At 37.9% G+C, this 25,628-nt stretch overlaps 1 protein-coding gene across 1 annotated transcript in view; it reads right to left on the reverse strand.

Annotated features, from left to right (window-relative positions):
• The window catches only part of ABCA12 (ATP binding cassette subfamily A member 12), a 177,528-nt gene that overhangs the window by 150,488 nt on the left and 1,412 nt on the right, over positions 1-25,628 (reverse strand). The window contains exons 2-8 of the mRNA XM_089672635.1: positions 18,257-18,315; positions 17,294-17,440; positions 15,602-15,735; positions 9,783-9,886; positions 3,331-3,431; positions 2,471-2,582; positions 1,375-1,492 (exon numbers count right to left, since the gene is read on the reverse strand). Coding sequence (XP_089528761.1) covers positions 1,375-1,492; positions 2,471-2,582; positions 3,331-3,431; positions 9,783-9,886; positions 15,602-15,735; positions 17,294-17,440; positions 18,257-18,315 — 775 coding nt within the window. The remainder of the gene's footprint in view (positions 1-1,374; positions 1,493-2,470; positions 2,583-3,330; positions 3,432-9,782; positions 9,887-15,601; positions 15,736-17,293; positions 17,441-18,256; positions 18,316-25,628) is intronic.

The raw sequence follows: 25,628 nt of genomic DNA on the forward strand, positions 1-25,628 counted from the left end.
TATAGTATGTGCCTGTTGTACCATGTACTTGCATGAATAAGCATCTTGTTCTCTTTGTATTGTATTGTATTCCTTTGTGTGAAATCCCTAGTGTTCCTGTCAGTCCCTGCTCTTTCCTATTAAAAACTGACCACATTAAGCATGGGAAAACACCGTGGTCAGTTCTTTAGCTGTGCTGGGAACTCATCCTGCTCTCCTCTAATGGTCAGACATGTCCTGACATGTCCCCAGCACACCCTTTCACTTGCAAATTCAGTGTCCTGCTGTTTCTCCTCTCCAGCTCTTATGCAGCTGAGAACAAATAAAATGTAATCATTTATAAAAAAGGAGGAAAAGGGTGTTTATAATTTTTTAAATATGTATACACAAATGTTTTTCCTTTCATATCTGTTTTAAACTTATTGGGTTACAAGGTGAGAGTTTATATATACTTTAAGTGAAATTCAAAATAGTTTAATACTGTACATGGTTCAAATACACATATAATTACTGTGTTACCTATCAAAAGATTTCTAACTTTGACTTGCCATTCTTGTCATACACAAATCTTAGTCAGAAACATTATTCGAATACTTTTTAATCAGATGATCATTAGGTAGTTTATTTCACTCCAAACAGATGAAATTAACCCCCTTCCTAGGCTACTAATATATGCAGCATGCCACTTCCTTGAACATTGTAAGTGTACTTTTCAAACAAGGTTCTAAAATAGAATCCTCTGCTTGCTGCAGATGGAGATCAATGACATCAACATCTGTTCACCTGGCTCCTAATACCAGTATAATAAGCATGAAAAATTTAGTGCAGGAGACAACCGGTGAGAAGCCACTCACTTGATCTCTAACACTGTGCTAAGAACCAATAATCATCCTTCAGAATAAATATGTGGGTTCCAAAACACATTTACATTGTCATGATACACAGATGGCTGTATAGGAGACATACTTGTTGGTATTAAGCAATCCTTTATCAGTACTCCTCTAACAGGTATACTTGCAATATAATGAAATTATACTAAATTAAATATATTATGTGTCCGGGTGTTGTAGCAGCAGTAGATGTCCCACACATGGGTTCTGCTGTAGTGGCAGTAGATGGCTAAGCTTTCTAGCAGGGGTGCCATGATCACGAAATAGACTGAATTATAATTACAAATCCTTTGCCGGTAAAACATTTGCCATATAATTTTATTTCCTTATTTAATTTTATAATTTTAACTGTGCATTTAGCTGTTTGTCTGGAGGATTTAACAGGTATAGCGCCTTTGTTTCTTTGGAAGCATGTATTTATTCCTCAAATTTTTAAAAATAATGACCTTTAATACCAAAATGTTTTTTACTATATTTTTTCCCACCTTTTTATAAACACACTCACCTTGTAAAGGCTGTTGAAGAATTATCAGATACTTCTTTTAAAAGTGCCAGTGAACTTTGCAGGAAAAAATCCCAATCGATGGGGCCATCACAAACCAAACTAGTAGAATTATATTTACCTAGAAAAAAAAGGAAATGAACACTTAATAAACACCAAAGTCCGGATGTCTCAAGTACAATGACTACATTTATACACAAATGTATCAATTGATATACCGTACTAGTGTGATAGTAGGCAGGTCAGTTTACTGACGTGCAATGCTTTTTCAGTCATTTTCATTTTCAAAAGGATTAGAGGTGCTTAATCTTTATTCCTTTGTGAAAATGATCAAAATGAAATTAGGAGGGCAAAAACATTTTGATCTGCTATTTTATGAAACCATTCCTTCTAAAGAATCAAAGGTATCTTACATAGGGGCGGACTGCCCATTTGGAAACTTGGGCACCGCCCGAGGGCCCGGGGTCAGTAGGGGGCCCCATGAGATGCCCCTGGTACCTTTTTCATAGGCTTTTTTGAGTTTGGGCCCCATGGCTAGATTTGAGTTTTATTATGCTTGTTCCAATTCATGTTTTGGGAGTATGCTTTTGCCTTATACTTAATAAAAGGGGTTTTCGGTAATGAACTGGGAGTTTGTGCCCTACTGTGTGTTTTTACAGAATGTCTGCTAAGTTTCCCCAGTCTGGCTGGCTGCATCAGTGAAGCATTGCAGTTTGGGACACTTTTCAGTTGTGTTACCGTCTAAGTGCTGGAGTATTTTTGTATGTGTTTTGATATAATAGGTAACATTTGCAATAATCCTTCTAATTTTGCATGCACGTCAATTACATAGTTGCTTTTAACTCGAATACTGGATATAAACATCTGTATTCGATTGCAGCTAAAGGCCTGCATTCAGCCATTAAAAAAACCTGTAATTGTGTGCATCGTATACAGAATGGTGCAAAAACATTGGCAAAAAACAGACATTGATGTAAAGGAATTTGTGAAGCATGCAAGTACACACAAGAATATTCTGGCAAAGGCCTGATCTGGCGTCCCCCTGTTGAAGTCATGCATTTGCATTGTATCATGAAAAAGGTTTATATAGCTTACTTACATGCATTACTGGAATTCTCATTAGTCAAAGACGTCACCAGCCAGTAGATTGTTTGAAATGTTTGTGTTTGATCCACCAAAAGACAGTCATAGCTGGATCCACATGGCAAGAGCTACAGAATGGAAAAATGTAGGTTTTATGTAACAAAACAGATATATCTATTTGAGAAATCCAATTTCTTTGCACGTGTTATTGCCCAATACACACTCCACATGGCAGCTGGACTCTGATCTTGCTATTGTTCTTATTTACTTGCTGACCTAAAACTATCCCTGTGTACAAGTGTAACACATGCAGATATCATGTGATATGCCCAAGTGAACCCTCAGTTTAAATCCGCTAAACAAATTCTAGGTTCAGGACAATGAAAGGTGCTTAAAGTCTTTCAGTTGATTTTCTCTTTACTGTAGTTATAGCATGTCCCCTGCCAGCAGATGCAGACTGGAACCCTTGTTTTCTATGGAAAAGCAGTGATCTCTCTGCTGAGGTCTGACACACAACTTACGTTGAAGCACCTGGAATATATTTAGCTAATATAAACTGAAAGTTCAGTCTGGCTTTAATATGCCTGACCATAGATTCCACAAAAAGTTCTTGTTTCAACTAAAAGTTAAAATTGTAGTTTACGAAAATCTGAGGCCTCCATGGAGCAGAATAAGTATTTAAATGAAAAAATAAAATACCCATTAATAATTGTTAAAAGAGAGTAGGGTAGTACTGAAAATAAAATGTTAAATTGCACACATGAAAACAATGGTATCTCTTGTGTATACTACTTGATGGTTAGAGAAGGCTGTTATACATTTTGGTCACTATATTTCATGGGATCTAACATTGTATGAGCAAGCAATTATTCTTACCTGAAATAGGGAAATGCAAGGTTTCATCTCAGTGGCCAAGGATTGGTAAGACAGTGTTTGCAGGATACTAGATACATTAGTTGTATTTGCTGGTGTGATGACTGTAATAAACACAGAGATTTATGAAAAAAGACAGTGAAAATGACAAAATCTATTTATAAGAACCTACATTAATCCTATAGTTCTACCAATACTGTAGATCCTAGGCAGCAGTTCAAGTGATCCTGTACTAGGCAAAGTAACATATTTGCTGCAGAAGAGGTACCATGAGGAGCTTTGCATACACATAAATCTGCCCAAGGAATCCCCCAAAGTGTTTATGAATATGGAGGTAACATAAGCCTACCCTGGCTACAGTGGGGATCGAAAGTTTGGGCACCCCAGCTAAAAATTTGTATTAATGTGCATAAAGAAGCCAAGGAAAGATGGAAAAATCTCCAAAAGGCATCAAATTACAGATTAGACATTCTTATAATATGTCAGCAAAAGTTAGATTTTATTTCCATCATTTACACTTTCAAAATAACAGAAAACAAAAAAATGGTGTCTGCAAAAGTTTGGGCACCCTGCAGAGTTAATATCTTGTACTGCCCCCTTTGCAAATATCACAGCTTGTAAACGCTTTTTGTAGCCAGCCAAGAGTCTTTCAATTCTTGTTTGAGGTATCTTTGCCCATTCTTCATTACAAAAGGCTTCCAGTTCTTTCAGATTTCTGGGCTGTCTGTCACGCACTGCTCTTTTAAGGTCTATCCATAGATTTTCAATTATGTTGAGGTCAGGAGATTGTGAAGGCCATGGCAAAACCTTCAGTTTACGCCTCTTGATGTAATCCCCCGTGGATTTCGAGGTGTGTTTAGGATCATTATCCATTTGTAGAAGCCATCCTCTCTTTAACTTCAGCTTTTTCACAGATGGCATCAAGTTACAATCCAAAATTTGCTGAAATTTTATTGAATCCATTTTTCCTTCTACTCGTGAGATGTTCCCTGTGCCACTGGCTGCAACACAACCCCGAAGCATGATTGATCCAACCCCATGCTTAACAGTTGGACAGAGGTTCTTTTCATTAAATTCTGTGCCCCTTCTTCTCCAAACGTACCTTTGCTCATTCTGGCCAAAAAGTTACATTTTAACCTCATCGGTCCACAGAACTTGTTTCCAAAATGCATCAGGCTTGTCTATATGGTCTGACGTCATTTCCGGTGAGTGGAGCGCACGCCGAGCGGTGCGTTCCAAGGGGCCATCTTAGTCTAAGGAGAAGAGTCTGTAGCTGAGGTCTGCCATCCTGCTGCACACTAAACTGTGGGGTCCTTATATAATCCTTATATAATCGGTGTACATGAAAAGTGGATCAATTTTGAAGAGAATCGCTGTTGTTTTGAATAAAAAGCGGGCTATATCCCGCAAAAGAATGTGAGTGGTCTTGAGGAGAAGTTACTGCGGTATCACGCTATGGTCTTTTCTTCTTCCTGATTTTCCTTTGGGGGATTCGGTGAGAGGAGTAAGCAGAAGAGGTACCTAGACATGAGAGGAAACAGCACTTGGAGGTCTCAGAGAAAGTAAAGGGGGTCCAGGAGCCCTTAACAATCCTGAAAGGCGTGTGACTCACCATTATCTGGTGAGTGCGGTTAATGTTGATTTCTGCACTGGTGGATGGTGAAGGGATCCGTAACACGGAAGAATCATATGGAAAATATATTATAAATTAATTTGATTAATTTTGTCACGGGACTTTAATTATATATATATATATATACTTTCTGGGATTTTTCTGATTTTTTGTCACTTTGTTTTTTCACTGGACTCATAATTTTATATATATATTTTTGTATCAACATAATTTATATATAATTTATTATATATAATTTTATTAGCACATTAATGTTTTTTTACACTGAGTAATGTAATTGATCATGTGGGTTTGCGCTGGTTTTCATTGTTAAAAGGCTTGTCTATATGTTCATTTGCAAAGTTCAAATGATGATTTCTGTGGTGGGGACGTAGAAGAGGTTTTCTTCTGATGTCTCTTCCATGAAGACCATATTTGTACAAGTATCTCTTTATAGTGGAATAGTGTACCACAACTCCAGTGTCTGCCAGATCTTTCTGGAGAGATCGTGCAGTCAAACGTGGGTTTTGAATTGTTTTTCTCACAATCCTGTGAGCTGTACTGTCTGATATTTTTCTTGGTCTTCCAGATCTTGCTTTAACTTCCACTGTTCCTGATGACTGCCATTTCTTAATTACATTCCGAACAGAGGATATTGACATCTGAAAACGCTTTGCTATCTTCTTATAGCCTTCTCCAGCTTTGTGAGTGTCAACTATTTTCAGTTTCAGTTTTCTAGACAATTGCTTAGAAGAACCCATGGTGCTGATTGTTGGGGCAAGGTCAGATGAGTCTGGGCATTTAAAACTAGAGATGAGCGAATTATTCAAAAATTCGATTCGGCTGATTCGCCGAATTAGCGGCAGAAATTCGATTTGATGCGAATTTATTCGCCGCAAATTTAACTTATTAAAAGGGTTTCTAGGCTTCAGAGAGCCTTTATATTAGTACAGAACACTGTACCTTTAATTTAAATGCCCTTGGAGTCTGCTGGGGAAGAGAAATAATACTGTCAGTCAGTATGACATGCAGATGAGTGCCGTCGATCTTAGAATCACCGCACACTTCACTCATTTGGGCAGTCACGGGGCACGACGACGAAGAAGAAGAAGAAGAAGAAGAATGAAAAGAAGAATGAAAAGAAGAAGAAGAAGAATGAAAAGAAGAATGAAAAGAAGAAGAATGAAAAGAAGAAGAAGAAGAATGAAAAGAAGAATGAGAAGAAGAATGAAAAGAAGAATGAAAAGAAGAATGAGAATAATGAAAAGAAGAATGAAAAGAAAAAGAAGAAGAATGAAAAGAAGAATGAGAAGAATGAAAAGAAGAATGAAAAGAAGAAGAAGAAGAATGAAAAGAAGAAGAAGAAGAATGAAAAGAAGAATGAAAAGAAGAAGAAGAAGAATGAAAAGAAGAAGAAGAAGAATGAAAAGAAGAATGAGAAGAAGAATGAAAAGAAGAATGAAAAGAAGAATGAAAAGAAGAATGAGAATAATGAAAAGAAGAATGAAAAGAAAAAGAAGAAGAATGAAAAGAAGAATGAAAAGAAGAATGAAAAGAAGAATGAGAAGAATGAAAAGAAGAATGAAAAGAAGAAGAATGAAAAGAAGAATGAAAAGAAGAAGAATGAAAAGAAGAAGAAGAAGAATGAAAAGAAGAAGAATGAAAAGAAGAATGAGAAGAAGAATGAAAAGAAGAATGAAAAGAAGAATGAGAAGAATGAAAAGAAGAATGAAAAGAAGAAGAAGAATGAAAAGAAGAATGAGAAGAAGAATGAAAAGAAGAATGAGAAGAATGAAAAGAAGAATGAAAAGAAGAAGGAGAAGAATGAAAAGAAGAAGAAGAAGAAGAATGAAAAGAAGAAGAAGAAGAATGAAAAGAAGAATGAAAAGAAGAATGAAAAGAAGAAGAAGAATGAAAAGAAGAATGAAAAGAAGAAGAAGAAGAATGAAAAGAAGAAGAAGAAGAATGAAAAGAAGAATGAAAAGAAGAAGAAGAAGAATGAAAAGAAGAATGAAAAGAAGAAGAAGAAGAATGAAAAGAAGAAGAAGAAGAATGAAAAGAAGAATGAAAAGAAGAAGAAGAATGAAAAGAAGAAGAAGAAGAATGAAAAGAAGAATGAAAAGAAGAAGAAGAAGAATGAAAAGAAGAATGAGAAGAAGAATGAAAAGAAGAATGAGAAGAATGAAAAGAAGAATGAAAAGAAGAAGAAGAAGAATGAAAAGAAGAATGAGAAGAAGAATGAAAAGAAGAATGAAAAGAAGAATAAAAAAAGAAGAATGAAAAGAAGAAGAAGAAGAATGAAAAGAAGAAGAAGAAGAATGAAAAGAAGAAGAAGAATGAAAAGAAGAATGAAAAGAAGAAGAAGAAGAATGAAAAGAAGAAGAAGAAGAAGAATGAAAAGAAGAATGAGAAGAAGAATGAAAAGAAGAAGAAGAAGAATGAAAAGAAGAAGAAGAAGAATGAAAAGAAGAATGAAAAGAAGAAGAAGAAGAATGAAGAAGAAGAATGAAAAGAAGAAGAAGAAGAATGAAAAGAAGAAGAATGAAAAGAAGAAGAAGAAGAATGAAAAGAAGAAGAATGAAAAGAAGAATGAAAAGAAGAAGAAGAAGAATGAAAAGAAGAAGAAGAAGAATGAAAAGAAGAATGAAAAGAAGAAGAAGAATGAAAAGAAGAAGAAGAATGAAAAGAAGAAGAATTCCAGTACAGCAAAAAGTGTATCTGCAGAGAGCTCCGCTATTTCTGACAGTTCTCTGACAGTTCCTTCACATTTACAGCGGTTGAAACATTGTATCTATTTATTTCCGAATAAAAACATCTGTATCCTAAATGGAAACAAATAGATACAATGTTTCAACCGCTGTAAATGAACTGTCAGAACTGTCAGAAATAGCGGAGCTCTCTGCAGTGACACTTTTGCCGGCTGATCGGGAAAATTCGATTCGTGCACCCGAAGTTTGCTAAAATTCGGATTCGATGCGAATCGAATTTTTCCTGATATTCGAAACGAATTCCACTTCGCCAAGTTCGATTCGCTCATCTCTATTTAAAACCTTTGAGATTGACGTCACCTGGTCTTCCCAGACGATGATTGAGAACAATCCATGACACTGGCAGGTCTCAGCTTTGCAAAGGGGGCAGTGCATGCTATAAATTCTGCAGGGTGCCCAAACTTTTGCAGACGCCATTTTTTTGTTTTCTGTTATTTTGAAAGTGTAAATGATGAAAAAAATCTAACTTTTGTTGACATATTATAAGAATGTCTAATCTGTAATTTGATGCCTTTTGGAGATTTTTCCATCTTTCCTTGGCTTCTTTATGCACATTAATACAAATTTTTAGCTGGGGTGCCCAAACTTTCGATCCCCACTGTATACACAAATTAACACTCGGCACCTTAGCAGTCAATCACTAGACCCAAATACCATCCCATATGCCAGCATGTATTACTCTGTGTATGTTTTTCGTATCAGAAAATTAAAACTACAATATTTATCAAGTATTCTGCTGGTGGATCAAGGGAACACAGAAAATTGTAAGCCTTGGTTGCATATGGCGCCTCTTATGAAGCAAACGTTTGCTAGTATGAACAAAGAAAAGGTTAGCTTTAATGTGTCCATAGACACTAGGCCACAGTCTCCTGACTTGATCAAACAACTATATGTCTTTGGGGTTGCACTGGCTGTTGAAGATGCCAACTATCTATGGTCAGCTTTAGACATCATCAAAAGATCTGATCACTAAAGGAGCTTAGCAGTGCCTAAGAAGCTCATAAATGTGCTTCTGCTGAGGTATGGGGGTGCACAAATTTAAGTGGATGGTTCAATAATTACCTGATCTCTATGGACACCTTAAAAACAAAAGCATTGCTTAAAATTACCCTATTGGGTTTATTTGTCAAACACAACAAGAAACAAAGTGCTTTCACTCATATTAGCACATAGCCAAAAATACTCTGAATGGCTGCTATTGGAATATAGTTTTGCAATCTACACTGTTTTACTAAATTGTACAGCAGTCATTCCAGGGTTGTTCAAATGTAGACCCCTTTGTTGCCGTACAGGCTTACTTCTTTCAGTTTATTCTTAATGTGTTTGCCAATTAAATATTAGTTTCAGAGAAAAATGAATTTGCTCATGGGCTCTAGAATTTTCAGCGGTATTAAACCCAAAACCAAAAATGTAATATATTGCTGCTTACAAATCATTAGATGTGGTGGCTGCATTCATTTTCTTTTCTAGGCTTTCTTTTCTGTTTTTGTCTGTGATTTGGCCAGTAACACACCTTTTAGAGTGTCCCCACTCTTGGTGAATGAGCATAGGGGCACAGCAGACAGCAGCACTGTCAATCTTGGGGGGGGGGGGTGTTAAACGTTCTAGGAGATTTAAATACGCTAACAAATTGATGTCAAACTCCAGCTCACACTTTACAATCAATTACAGCAAACGGTTTTTCATCTTTTGGGATAAAGGTCTTACATGAATAAATAAAAGCTGATCATTGTAAGCACTCCTGTCAGTGGTAAATGGGTTGTCCCATCCCTGTAACTGCAAGAGTTCTTGTTCTTTAGAATAACAACAGACATACTGGCTGTATCACCAAATGAAAGTAGAAGAAAGAAAACCTAAAATATAAATCTATTCAACCATCACATCTAAGAATTAGTAAGCTGCAATATAATAAATGTTTGTGAATGAGAATAATACAGCTTTAAGCAAGAAATATATGAAATTATACTGATCTGGTATTATGGCCAAATACTTAAATACTTATAAATATATTTTGCCAAGAACAGCTGAGATCCCATGTCACAATGCTTTTTTATCTAGGACAGAATATATTTTACCTGGATTAATAATTTTAAGTATGCTCTTTAAACAGGGTTGTATGTAGGAAAGTTCCTGAGGAATTGTTGAAAAATTGAGGACGAACTCTTCAGAATATGCAAAACTGAAAATAAACAGTCAATTAATAAATAAATTCACATCCTTTAACATATTCAGAGTAGATTATAGAGATAGGACTTTAAAAAAGTAAAACAATTGTAATGCCAAAAATGACTTTTGAGGTTGCTGCATTCCTAGTTAGTGGCCTCCAGAGTACTTCTTTCAATTTTAGGTTCACTTATAAAGTTTGTATGAAAATTATTAATAATATTTACTAGATTATAAAGCGTAAAAGTGCATTAGTCATTCCACATAAAAAGGTCCAAAAAGCAAAATGGACTGATTTAGTTATAACCACCAATAAAAAGGAGAAGTAGCACCAAAGATTTAGTACAATTATTTTAAGAGGAGCTCATCAAGCTAGAAACATGGAAAAGTACTACTGACATATTTTTAAGACTGTGTATTTCAAGGTTTTTATCTTTGTTTTGCTTCACTTGGGGAGTCACCACCCTGGAAAAAGCACCTGCAATTTCAGCTGCTCTATTTCCTTATTAAAATTTTATCTTTAGTAAATACTTTATTGATTTCAACTTAATTTAGGATGGTCTTTAAATATAAGGCCATTATAGTTTCTCCAAAAGAGTTCTTCCATCAGCTGCATGTGAAAACAATGGTGTTGAGTTATTAAAACTGTAGAGTGCAAATTCCGGTGCAGCTCTGCACAGAAACCAATCAGCTTCCAGGTTTTTCAGTCAAAGCCTAATTGAGAAGCTGATTGACTACCAAGCACAGCTACACCAGATTTTGTACTCTTCAGTTTTAGTAAATCAACCCCAATGTCTTATGTGAAGGACCTTAGGACCGTACTTGCAATCCTGTTACCTGACCTCACCTATTTTTATAAGCTACAGATAATGACAGAGAGAACGTCTCAGGATCATGCCATAGAAACAAGGTTTCTCTTTCCACTTCAACAGTGAACATTTGGGACTCCCTACATAACAAATACAAATAACACACAGGTCTGCAAAAACATTTTTTTCAAGAGCTGTTTTGGTTATTCCATGTAATCTTTATGTTTTTTGGTGCGCTGAATCCGAGAATGACCTCCATTTTGTCATAGGACATCACGTTTCCTGACAATATAGGTAACTACGTTAAATAAGGCAATACCTCAAAATAAATGGAAATAGACTTATAAAATTAAAGTTTTATTAAAATTTTTTCATGAAAATCCTTTTTTGAACTGAAATGAGCTCACCTACACACACTAAACTCGATTCTTCTTCCCTGTGAGGCTCCTCTTGGTGCATTTACGCTTGTGAGATTAGAATCTGGAATGTCTCTCTGAAGCATCCAACAGTAGTCTGCCATCAATGTAATGCTCTATTTTTCCTGGTATCTCCTTTACATCTCTTTAATGTCTTGGTGGAATCGTTCACCTTGTTCCTCACTCACAGCTCCCAAATTTTCAGGAAAGTAGTCAAGGTGGGACTGGAGGAAATGCACTTTCAAACTAATCAGGCAACCTAAAGCTTGAAATGCTTTCAGCATTCATCCGATGATCTTTTTGTAGCAAGGATCTTTGTTATTGCCTAAAAATTTCTGTATGACTTCTTTAAATGCAATCCACCCTTCTTTTTGAGGATCCGTCATGGTATTTACAAACTCTTGATCAACTAATGTCTGGTCCGACGAACACACCTTCCTTCAATTTTGCCTCCGACAGGCCTGGAAACTTGGTGACCAAGTATTTGAAGCATTCTCCATCTCTTGGAAGTAATTTTACAAATTGCTTCATCAATCCCAATTTTATGTGGAGAGGTGGTAGAAGAACTTTATGGGAAGGTACCAAAGTTTCTCGGAAGACATTTTTTTCACCGACTGTTAGCACCCTCAGCTGCCAACTCTTCTTGGTCCAGTGATTTTGTCAGTCTTGACTGTCCCATAGACACAGAAAACAAAGGTATTTGGTATCCCACCCACTGGATTCTTCAGGAAAGATTAATCCTTTCTACCATTAGAAGCACAGACTCAGGGCTGAGGCTTACACATACAGCATGCTGCTTAGTATCCCAGTAGTCAGACATGTCACTCAGAGTAGCACTTGTATTCACCCCCTTTGCAGGGGGGGAGGGGCAGAGATTGTTTACCTGCAAATAACAACAAAGGGCCAGAAGAGAACTAGGGAAATGAGGAAATAGAATTGTTTTCCCTAAAACTTGCTTAGCTTATGTATATATTGCTGACCATCAGATTTACAGTGCTATATTTTTTTTTACATAACTCGGACAACCCCTTTAAGGTTTTTTTTTGGCATTTTAGATCTTAAATGCACTTATGTGAATTAATTAATAGTAATTTGGACTTTAAATTTGGTTAAAAACCCAAAATATAAAAAAAACCAAAAATTAAAACTTTTTATAAATTTGAAGACAATTTTGCATTTTGTGGCAAATCATGACGTCTAGGAGTTTTTTGAATATTTTATTTGTTTTCAGCACACCAAAATATATGGGAATTAGATGAAAATAATCAAACAGCTTTTTAGTCACAGACCTGTGTAATCCTACTATTCACAATACCAGTCGAAATTTATGTCCCAAAAACAAAATGTTTGTATATAGGAGGTACAAAATGAGTACAAAGCTCACCTTCGAAAAGACCTAAGAATAGGGAATCTATCATTTTGCTTCATGGAAATATGAACAAACATCATTTTATATGCATATCCTACAATCTGCCAACCTACAGACCTTATTGGATTCAATTTTATTTTACACTCTGAATCAACTCCATCACAAATTAATCAAATAGACAGGCTTACTTTCCCCTCTTACCAGTACTAGCTCACCACCATACAGAAGCTGACACATTTGAGACATTTTCTTGAGGCTATTGTGTTCTGACCCCTTTCCCACCTTGTGAATACTCTTTTGTCTTTGTCTAATCTTGTTCTAATGATCTTTTAATTTTCTCCATGTAACCAATTTCACTGAACTGATATTTACTGTTACATATATGCTTTTATGTAACTAATGAAATTTATTTTAAAAAGAAAGAATGTTATGTTACATAATAAGTATGGCAATCTAGGAGCTCCTTGAAGCAGAGACATGCAAGTTAATACTGCTCAGAAATGAGGTATGCCATAGCTGAGTTAGATATTGCACAAGAGCATTAAAATTAATTATTGCATGCGAGGTCCCAGTGTAAGAGGAAACGCTTTAAATATCCACATCCTGCATATTGTAGAGGATATTGCAATGCAAATATACATTTTTATAAATATCTACGAGTTGTAATTGCTTTGAAGCATTTGGCAATATCTTAAGTAACAGATGAACAATAATTGCAGCTTAGTCGTCATTATTTATTGCCAACAATTATGTAATCTAATAAATTGAAAACCTACTACCGCTACACTATGTAATTTGGCTTTCAGTGTCTGTGACTAAGCAGGTGGATTTTGCAGCAATGCCAATATGATTTATGTTTAACCACTTGCCCTCCAGAGGATTTACCCCCCTTCCTGACCAGGCCATTTTTTTTTGCGTTACAGAGCTGCGTTACTTTAACTGACAACTGCGCGGTCATGCAACACTGCACCTAAATTAAATTTACGTCCTTTTTTTCTCACAAATAGAGCTTTCTTTTGGTGGTATTTGATCACCTGTGCATTATTCTTTTTTTTTTACTAGTAATGGAGGCAATCAGTGACTTATAGCAGGACTGTGGCGGGCATTCTGACACTGGGGGAACTGATTTGGTATCACTGACATGCCCAGTGACACCAATACAGTGATCGGTGCTAATAAAAAGCACTGACACTGTACTAATGGCACTGGGCAGGAAGGGGTTAACATGTAGGACAATCACAGGGTTAACTGTGTGCTGTTTTACTCTGTAAGCACACTGCTTTGTATGGCTCTGCTATGCAGAGCCATACAAAGCAGTGTGCAGGAGCTGACAGGGGAGAGATCTGTATTGTTTACATACAGGTCTCTCCCCATCGGAGATACTCTGCGATCACTGGGTGCCAGTGAGTAAACACCGTCTGGGACCCGATGGTTGACAGCCGAGGCCACGGGTAGGCAGTGCACCCCTGCTGCCCTGTCGCAGTATTTCTGCTATAGGGCCAAGGGGAAGCGGTTAAGAAAGTGACATTTCATAGGACAGATTTCAACCATTCATTGTTTACAACCCTCATTCTGAATTTAATAAAAAAGCTGAAGTGAAGATGCCAGTAAGATATAAACTCGGAGCAATTGTTTTGTTTCAAAAAAATTGGTACATGAACATTGAAGCTAATACTGAGTAAATATTACTGCCCCTAAAACCACAATAACCTTATCTTAGTAAAACAATGGAAATTCAATCCAATTTATCAACTATTTCCGCAACATTGATAGGTCCCCAAAGGCATATGGATTATTGTCCAAATCAGGTGACAATCTTTTTATATCTATAGGTACTGTAAGTTTAAATTTGCGAATAAGGCTGATTGAGAAATCTAATATATTCCTCCATCCAGTCTGTTTAGCGAGGATGGAGGCATTTCCCTTGCTGTTGTATTCAGACAGTCAGCACCTGCAGGTATGTGAATACAAGAACAATGACTGCATCTGTTTGGATGCAGTAATGGTTTGGCCACCAATTTTCCACCCAGCTTAACAGAGCCACCTGCAGCTCAAATTTCAGCTGATTTGCCAGAAATTATCCTAAATTTGAGCCATCTATGGACAGCTTAGGGCAGCACCTTCTGCTAATGTCTACCAAGTTAAAATTGCTTCTGTTTTATAATTTCATATTTTAGCTCTTATTTATATGAAAAAAAGGAGCAGGGAAAATACAGTACTTCAAGAAGCAGCTTTGTCAGCATGTTTTGTTTAGGCATCCCAAACAAGTAGGGAAAATAACAATGGCTCATTAAGCAGTCTCTTGTGGTCATCCTTGCATGATTAAAGTGACTTAATGCAATTTCATTGTACAAGAAGTTGTTTATGATAACCCGTCAGAAAAACAGAGATACCCAAAGGATGCCTAGGCATTTTCTTTTTTCTATTTGCATATTTGATTTATTAATACAATATTTCTCATAGAGGCCATTGGTAACATAGGCAATACATTACTCGGAGTTTCTAACTTTTGAACCAGTATGTGCATATCTAGAGACAATTAGGCAGTGTATTAGTAGATTGTTAATAATTCCAAGCCCAGCAAACAAGAAAAGACTCTTTCAGTATGTATGTGCCAAATTTTCCAAGGATAAGCAAAGGACATTGCTAACTAATCAGATCCCAGTTATTATTTTCCTATGCTCATTTGGACAGTAACATGTTCATTAATGTAATGTACATTTCTTCTCTCTAGTTTTCAGAAATATATCTTAAAATATAGTGAGACTAGAGATGGTTGAGGGGAAAGCAACTGCACAAATCAGCACAGTTAGATGGGCTAAGGCATCTTCTTTTCCCAAGGGTCCCCAAAGAGCAAGAATCTGTTTATTTTTCGGTTTTTGGGGGATGCTTGAACCTTGAAGGCATGCCTTTGAAATCTCCGGAATTAAAGTGTCATTAAGGGGAATGTTGATTATATCATTACACTATGCTGCTCACAGATTCATTCAATCTCAGAATGCAATGATGCAAAGGGAAACTCCTAACCTCAAAGCATACAGAACTATAAAATATGCTTCATATCAAACTAAGAGGTTACCCTTTTTTAACTGAGTGATATCAGGCTGTGTTGCCAGCACACCCCCATTCAAACATACCTTTGTGGGTTTCTTAAATATTCTGGTAGCATCAGCAGAAAATTCCATAGCTCTGTTCTACTTTGTAACACTTGCACATTTGTGGAGATATTAATTACTAATGGAAGGATCTGCACAGATGATGTGTTGCTTGCCTTCATAGCAAAAAAAAGAAACAAAACAATGATGTCATATCATGAATTTGCACATATAGAAGAATTTCTCAGTCGAAAATAAGGATGGATTAGTCTACACTTAACTACCAAGGCACTCACTCAGACTGGGAGCTCTTTCCCCTGACAGTGCCCCTTCTCAGGAATATATGATGATCCTCCCACTTGACAATGCAGGACTTCTGCCTTCTTTCAATTGTTGTTTAGAGATATTTATAGCTTTATTGTCCTTGTGGCTTTTGAATTACACACATAGAAAAATGAGGACCTGCGTTTCTATGTGCGGTAAGTATATTTGATGATAAAAGCCTAAAGATGGTGAATGGTATAGTGACAGAGGGACAAGTGGTTGAAACAAATCATTGGTGTATTGTAAACTCAGAAGGTATCTTGAAGAAAACTATTTGTGTTGCTTAAAGCTTGGTTTTGTATAGCAGCAGAATAGCTTTAACGTGATTGGATTCTTTGGGTTTCCTGTTACTCAATTTTCATACATAAGGTCTGAAATGATGCCTTTGAAATAAAATGTCACCAGAGGGAGTAAATTAAATCATATGTAAAGCTTTTTTTTTTAGATTTGGACTAAGTATTGAAAGGGGCTTGATCCCTAACAGGTTTATTATTGCTGTCTGTGTCCCTTCAGGGAAATTCTCCTTCATTTCCTGTCCCAGAGACAGAGCAGGAAGTAAAAAGAGAGGATATCCTCTTTTAAACTGTAGCAATGAGAACAAGTGTCCCAGCTGGATGATTTACCCTTAAGTCCTGTTCCTTTTACTCTCAAAAGCTTTGGATTTGTTTTCACTCTTGTACCAAGTGACAATGGCTAACAGGACCAATAGAGGGGATAAATCTCCCAAAAGATGGCACAGACATTAGAACAAACCTGAAAAAAAAGTTGCTTGCACATTTTATTGAAAACAAAACAAAAAATAAATTAAATAGTTTTGGCTTTACATACACTTTAATGCCAGTTGCTGAAAGCTCATGCTCCTTGCTGAGTGAAGGGTTCAGTCTCTGACTCACAAGAGGCAATGTGGGACCACAGCATAGAGGTTCATTGCTTTCACATGGAAAGCAGCAGTCTGGCTCTACTGTATGATGGCTAGGGAAGACTTTGTTATGGCTGTGGACTGCTTTACAACCTAAATGAACAGTGAGACTCTGCTTACTTACCATTGTAATTCACTAGGAAGCTATTGGTGGAGCTTAATTGTTGCTAATAATTTGCAATGAAAAGGTGCACATAGGTGGGAGCAAAACTCTGAACAACACAAAACCAACATTTGATATTAAAAGTATACACTTCATTCCACATCAGAAAATTCAGGTTCCATTCAGGTTAGGTTGCTCTTGTTGAGCCTTAGCTATGTGTGCTCCAGACAATTGAGGAGATAGTTTTAATTTTCTATTTAAAAGTGAGAATTGTCTGACCTGGAACAAATTGCTGTCACATAGATTCAACAGGGCTAATCCTGCTTTTTTTTTGTTTGAATATGCATGTTAGAGCACTTACTTGTAATATACAGTATGCATGTCTTACCTGTGAAAGAAGTGCTCCCATTACAAAGCTGGCCAGTGTTTTATTAGACTGACAAAACTGCTGTAGACCTAGTTGTGTAGGGTATAGAGTAATGGTACTGCACAATGCTCCTTTCAAATCCCCTGAACTGATGTCCTGCATCACTGTCTAGAGAAAAATTAAAATTAAAGTGTTATTTAGGGAACCTTGATGCAGTGTCTTATACTCCAATTCCATGATGATCTCTATAAAGGGCCTACATACAGATGTGTAAGAACTTTACCCCACTAAAATACAAAAAAATAGATTAGAAAGATAGAAAGTTCTGCTCAAGTCTTTCACAATTTTCAAATTAAAGAAGGAAAAGGCATCAGTATTTTGCATGCAATAAAACCCAGTTGAACTGCTCTCTCTTTGTGCAAGGTGATTGGTCTTGTACCCACCCTCTCTCATTTTCTGCAATCGGCTTGTAGTTGTTGGCCCTGCTGGGACCCAGCACTGGTGGGCAGGTTGACAAACTTTTACATACAAGTGAACACAATGGGGTTGATTTAATAAAACTGGAGAGTGCAATATCTGGTGCAGCTGTACATGGTAGCCAATCAGCTTCTAACTTTAGCTTGTTCATTAAGCTTTGACAAAACAAAACTCGAAGCTGGTTGGTTTCTATGCACAGCTGCACGAGACTGTGCAATCTCCAGTTTTAGTAAATCAACCCCAGTATGTTGACTGTCAGCGACATACCCCTGGCAGTCCTGATGACCCAGGTGATATATTGACTATGTAAAAATACAGCATTGATTGTACTAGTATTGAAGGTACACAGAAAAAGATTTAAAACTAAGTATCAGCAAAAATATAGTATTTTAAAAACAGGTTTAAATTCAACCAGAAACACTGCTTTAGCCTTGAGGTCTTCGGCTATTAATCTGCTGCATTGTTCCCACAATGATGATACAGTTTAATTATTGGCAGTCCACATACCTTTCCTGTATTCATTATTTCTACAGCAGCTGTCCAGTTGTCTGCTATTGTTCTATCCCCTAAAACAAGAAATAAGAAAACAATGTGGGTCTCCTGTAAGATTCTAATCAGTAGCACTGACATTGTAGGATATTATGTTATTAAGGTACCATTGTAATGCTCTAACTGCAGTTTTTTTTAGATTTTTTTTACATTGGCTATTGGTAAGCAGTTCTGTTTTATGTAAAATTAGGCCTCATTCACACAGGTGCTAAGGGCAGTAGACCACACATGGGCCTTTTTGTTTATGCGGCTAGGTGTTGTGTGCAGGAAAACCATGTAAATGAATGGGGACGCAGCAGCTGCATGAACACAGATGCTTATCCCAATTTAAAAGGGGCATAGGTGCGCAGCCCCAAATTCACACTGTCTGGCCGTCAGTTTGGGACAAACAGCAGTGTCCGTGCAGGGGCTGCATCCCTATACACATACATGGATTTCTGCACACAGCATCTGGCATCTTAACACACAACCTATTCAAGGTCTACAGGCCTCAGTGCCCATGTGAATGAAGCCTTAGGTTTCTATGTTGCGGGCTACAAAAATAATTATTAAACCGAGACTTAAAAGGTAACTACAATGGTATTGAAATAAACTGACAGACTTTAGAGGCTACATTTGTGTAGGCATATGACATACAGCTGTGCCCACAAGTTTACAAGACCCTGGCAGAATTAGTACATTTTTTTGCCTTTTTTGCTGAACTAATGCCACAAAACAGCCAACTTACAATACCCCAATCAGCATCTAGAGCAGCTTCAAATCTGAAGCAAAAACATATGACGTGATGAGACCAAAACTGAACTTTTTGGGTAGAACCATAAATAATATGTTTGTAGAAGACTCAACAAGGCTTATGAAGGGAAGCAAATCATCCCTACTATGCAGTATGAAGATAGATCTCGGTTATTTTGGAGGTGTGCAGCATGAAGATAGATACTGGTTGTTTTGGAGATGTGCAGTACAACAGTACAGGATTTTCACTCAAAATTGATGTCAAGATGAATGCATTCTTTCAGGAAATATTGGAGAATTATTTGCTTTAATCAGCCTGCAGGTTGTGCATGGGGTGTACTTAGACTGTCTAACATGATCTGAAACATAAGGCCATGTTGAAACTTCAGTGGCTCTAGCAAAACAAATGTAGGGATCTGGAGTGGCCATCACACTCTCCTGACCTGATCAAAGTCTGTGAGTAACTTTGAGTATGAGCAAAATCAGCCAATGAATTTACAGAATTTGGATGCTTTTTGCCAAGAAGAATGGGCAGCTTTACCACATGGAAAAATAAAGGGCCGCATTCATAACTATCAATAAAGACTGCAAAGCATTATTGATGCTAAAGGATACACAATACTAAGAACTAAGGGTGTGCAAACTTCTGAATAGGATAATTGCATTATTTTCCTTTACTGTTAAAGTTTGTTTGCTTAATGCTCTGTTCTGTGATGCCTAATGGTTTATTTAAAATAATAGTATTAAAAATACAAGAAATGTGTTTGGTGTGATCACTCATGCTTAAAAAAGCACATCTGAGAAATACAAACTAGTATCAGATTTTTGTTGGAAAAACAAGCTTTTTATTTGTCAGTAAGTGTGATGGATTTTGTTTGTGAATAATGGGAACTAAGGGTGTGAAGCATGGCTGGTTCCATAAAATCAGAACACGAATAACATACATGAGCTTGCTGTCTGACCAGTGGAACTTCTCGCCTGGAATTCTGAACCCCCACCTGAATCAGCAAACCGTTTTTTTAACCTGTGGTAATGAAAGCAAACAAAAAAAAAAACATAATTTATCCCAGGTAAATATTCATTAAAACATCATTAAAGTGTCACTAAAGTCATATTTTTTTATCAAATAAAATAAATGCAATATGTCTAAATATAACTAGAATGTACCTTCTATCTCGTTTCCTTTGTTCCATCTCAAGCTTTTTTTTGCTGTTCTCGGACTTTCTGTTCTAGCGTGGCTACCTTTGTTTTCCATGTCCCACTTGTGTATGTGAATGTAGCCACCCTTTCCTGCTCACCCCTAAAATGGACTACGCCTCTTTGTGCAGACATATTCAGTTCCATGGGAATTGTAGTGCGCATAGAGCGGAGCATGTCACCAGAAATAATGGCACTGCTTGCTCTACCCTAGTAACTGGGAATAGGGAGCATGCACTGGACAAATAAGAAAGCTTAAAATAATGGTAAGTAACAAAAAAATAAAAAATAAAATTAGAGCCATGGTAAACTTGATATTTTAGAATGATTGATGTAAAAAAATATTGGTGGCACTGTAAAGTATATCATACAATAGTATTAGCAGCTACACAAAGTGCACATGATTCGCAAAAATGCTTTGTAGGAGAAAACAATAAAACTGTTTTTTTTAATACTTTTTTTCTTGCTTTATCCTCCACCACTTGATCTCCTTTTTTCTCCCCAGCTCCGAGGGTGGTAGGCAGAGGCTCACAAACTCTTAGGCTGTACACATGGATACAGGGATGGTATATATCACTTGACACTCCCTGCCTACAGCAATGCTGGTTGTTCAGGGCTGGGGTGAGACATATCAGCAGTAATCAGACTACTAGAGTACAGACTATAGCATCTTGTATTTCCCAAGCAGGAAGAAAAGATGCAAACTGATCATGCTAGGACATTGCTGCTTCTGTGCACAGCATGGTCAGAAATAAATAGGAAGGTGATATCTCTGAATCTGGAAGGATCACCATGTATTTACTAAGTTTTGGAGAGTTTACATATATAAAATATTTAACTATTAGCTTTCTGAGGGACAGATTAAAGCAGACCCCCAACTTTTCAATTAAAGGTGTACATACTCTTTTGCAATAATGGTGTGAACCTCCTGCGCTCAACAATGTCTGACTATATCTAACCAAGAGAAGCTGCTAACATTAAATCATATACCAATGTTTAACATGAACATATAAATGGAAAAATGTAGCTCTACTAACACTAAACGCTAAAAATACGTGCGTCTATCCATATACATATAAGTGTCAAATAGTGTATCAATAAGTGAAAAATCAAACAAATTAACTGATAACAAAGTGATATCATGCAAAAAAAAAAAAGATATATCTTTATAGACACTAATAAATGTGAGCACAAACATAAAACACTCCAACAGTGATGGTGATGGTGATTGATACTGATTACAGCTACTAATAATGCGTATTAAATGCAACCCTCAAAAATATGTGCATAAAAATACAAAAATGAAAAAACTTGTACAAATACACACAGATATATCTATACATACCCCATTCAGTGAAAACACAATAGATAAGATCAAATGTGCATATACGTGAACTTAATACAGTGCAACCGCACACAAAAATGTCTATTCAGTGCTCATAAAGTCCAATATATGCAGATGACAACTCTCAGATGAAAAAATATCGATAACACTCGTGCTGGTAATTGTGTGAAAGTGGATTTGGTTGTTGACAGAAGACAATCCGACCACCGACTGGATAAGCCTCTCACCTTATAACTTCGACCCTTGCGGGTCAAAGCGCTTTTTGGGATCCCTCTCACAGATCCTCCAAGTCTGCTGTCACTCCAAAGAACCGCTCCCACCGCACACAAATCTCCCTCCAGGGGTCAGCACTCCACTAATGGCTCCTCTCCAGGTAAGATCAAGTGCAGCGCCAATATCTCATTTGGAACATAAAACACATGCTCCCATAGTGTAGTATATTTATTACTAATATAGAGATAGTAGCAATCACAACTCGAACCCCATGCTTTCGGATGAGGTGAATATGTATGGGTGTACAACAGGTGTACCAAGATGGCCGCTATGCCGGAAGTGCGTCACTACGTCAGGCTGACGCGTTGCGTCACAGTACCATGTGACTTCCTTAGAGCCCTGAGGAAGTCATATGGTGTGTTTTATGTTTGTGTTCACATTTATTAGTGTCTAGATACATACTCTTTTAATGTTTTTTTCCATGGAAAAAGTACTTGAACCTGTCTTGGCATCTGCCACCTGTAACCCTCTTGGCAGTTTCATTCAGACAGGCAATCCAGGCCACTATAGCTTTATACAGTTTTGTCATTTCATGCTATGAACATGCTTACAGGAGGGATAACATACAGCCTAGAGCCTAGTACACACTACTAGTTTTTCTTTCGTTCAACCCAGCAGGCTGAATAAAAAAAAACTGACAGTTCAGGAGGAGCCGCTGTACTAACTATCTGATGTTAGTACAGCGATCTCCCCTGCTGTGCTATTGTGTTCTGACAGGGGGATGGCCATTGGCTGAGAGCACTGATCAGGAGCAGATTGGCAGACCTTTTTCGGCTATGCCTCTTTGATAGAAGCCGCCATTCTGTCTGAGTGGCTGCCGTACACACGGGCCGAATGTCGGACGGTTTCTATTGAACTGGCTGATGCTTCCCAACATTGTGTACTAGGCTTATGGCTGACCTCATCGGTATGCCGCTGACCCTTCCCTTCCAGTCATAGGCTACGGTGAACCTAAAACCAGACTGTATTGCTTAACTACCTGCCGACCGCAGATAGTCGAATGACGGCTTCACTGCGGCCGGCCAGTTCTGGGTGGATGTCATATGACGTCCTCCCAGAACGCGCTCTCCCAGGACACAGCTGATCACGTGATGTGGTAAAAGGCCAATCACAGCGGCCTTTTACCACCTGATCAGCGGTGTCCAATGACACGCTGATCAGAGGAAAATGCAAGTGCCGGTTCTCGGCTGCACTTTCCTCACGCTGTCAGATCGTGAGGAAAGTACTGCCGAGAACCGGCAGTTGTCAGAGTGGGGATCGGCACCGATCATCAGGGCACTGATGATCAGTGCCCTGATGATCGGTGCCCAGCAGTGCCACCCGAAAGCTCCGCCCACCTGTGCCCAGCAGTGTGCCCACTAGCTCCGCCCACCTGTGCCCAGCAGATCACCCACCTGTGCCCAGCAGTGCACCCACCTGTGCCACTCTGCAGTGTCACACACCTGTGCCCAGAAGTGCCACCCACCTGTGCCTAGCAGTGCCACCCACCTGTGCCCACCCACCTGTGCCCACCCACCAGTGCCACCCACCAGTGCTGCCAGTCAGTGCCACCAGTCAGTGCCCAGGGGTTGTGCCAGTCAGTGGCGCCAGTCAGTGCCCAGCAGTGATGCCAGTCAGTGCCGTCTATCAGTACCCATCATCAGTGTCACCTATCAGTGCCACCTATCAGTGCTGCATATTAGTGCCGCCTATCCGTGCCACCTCATTAGTACTGCCTATCAGTGCCCTTTAGTGCTGCCTATCAGTGCCCATCAGTGCCGCCTATCAGTGCCCATCAGTGCTGCCTCATCAACGCACATCAGTGAAGGAGAAAAATTACCTGTTTGAAAAATTTTATAATAGAAACAAAGAAACTTTTTTTTTTTCAAATTTTTTGCACTTTTTGTATTTATAGCGCAAAAAGTAAAGCGCCCAGTGGCGATTAAATACCACCAAAAGAAAGCTCTATTTGTGAGAAAAAAATTATCAAAATTTCATATGGGTACAATGTTGCATGACCGCGCAATTGTCAATCAAAGTGCGGCAGCGCTGAAAGCTGAAAATTGGCCTGGTAAAGAAGGGGGTATAAGTGCCTGGTAGGCAAGTGGTTAAAGGCAATGTCAAGTTCAAAACAGTCAGGATGTTACTGGGCTGTCTGGATTTTAAGACCAGCTGAACAGGTATATAGCCTTTGGCAGGTAAGCCCAATAACATATCTGTCTCTCAACTTTGCTGTTCTCCTGGAACAAAGAGGTGTCATCTATCCACCCCACCCTGCTCAATGAACAATGAACTGACACTGTTACCTTTTTGTTTTCCCTTCCCGTGAGCAAGTTCACATCATTAGTTTGACAACACTATGCAAAACAATACAACCACATTCTTCGAACTTTGAATGAATCTCTTCAGGGAAGCCTATCCTGTCTCCACCTAAAAACTGTACTTTGACTTTCTCTGTCAACTCATCCCTCACAATAAATGCATTTTTGCAATAATCATGAATCCTCATGAGTCCTCATAAGCAGGGCCCTCCTAACCCTCCTGTATTGTAACGGCACTGTCTCCCTTTATTTTGTAAAGTGCCGTACAAACTATTGGCATTATATAAAACCTAAATGATAACAATAATAATGATAATGAATGCACAACCAAAGTAACTAAATCTTGCATCTATTGACCGTAACCTGTGTTCCTGAATCAATTTTTAATGACGTACTGTAGTCCTAGCTACTTATGCCCAAAAGTAGCCACATTGAGTTGTTCTTTGCTCATATGTCATATAACTACATTAATAGGGCTTGTGTATATTGTGAACATCAAAATCACTTTCCTTCCAACGCAATTCAGTGGGAATACAGAAGCATCTTATAACAGCTTGAGGCAGGTAAGAAACACTTGTGAAGGAACTAAAAGGATCTCATAAACGTCTCAGACTGCTCTCAGATACACTGTGCTGATTTCCCCACTTGTTCAAACCCTTAGACATATTGACCAAAAAGCATCTGAATGCAAATTTTACCTGTGACAGTACTTATTCACATACAACATGTACTTTATCCAGCACTGGACAAATAAAAGCTATTTCCTGACTATTTAATGCAAAAGCTCCATGTAAATATTAGTTACTGAGCAATGTTGAAAAAAAAAATAATGTGCTTAGTATGTGTCCAGACAGTTTTGGAAAACGTGAAAAAGGGTTAGAAACCCTATTGGGTTTTACCACTATCCAAAATTCATTTTTTTTACTTTAGAGTAGGGGAAGCTAGAACTCTCCTTTGGTGTGCTGTCTGCATTCCTGTTGCAGATTTTTTAAACCAGCTGCATATATATGGTGTTGACCATACATTATCCCACAGTATCTGATAAAAAAAATGAGTTGCTTGTTTTGGTACATACATTGTAAGATGGCAGATGATCTCAGAATGCAAAGCATGTGTGGATGAAAGCCACAACAGAACTGTAAAACCATAGAATGTAAGCTACCATATGGTTGTATGTTAAATGACACCGTGTTCGCTTATGATTGAACAATCCATCTCTAAAAGCTACAGTTGCAAGAAAAAGTGTGAACCCCTTGGGATTACATGGTGTTTTGCATGAATTGGGCATAAAATGTGCTCTGAACGGCAGGACAGCTGTCAGCAACACATCCAATATCATCACACTGATTGGAGTCAACGTTGGCTCACTCCTGGCTCCAATTAGCTCTGGGAGAAGTCATTAAGCTAGGGCCTCACATACTTTTTTCTCCCTGCACTGTGAATGTTTACATGTTATGTGCAATTAAACCATGGCAACATCTAA

Source organism: Staurois parvus, unplaced genomic scaffold (assembly GCF_062004578.1).
Source record: "Staurois parvus isolate SC_StPar_1 unplaced genomic scaffold, SC_StPar_1.0 ptg000011l, whole genome shotgun sequence".
NCBI classification, from domain to species: Eukaryota; Metazoa; Chordata; class Amphibia; order Anura; family Ranidae; genus Staurois; species Staurois parvus.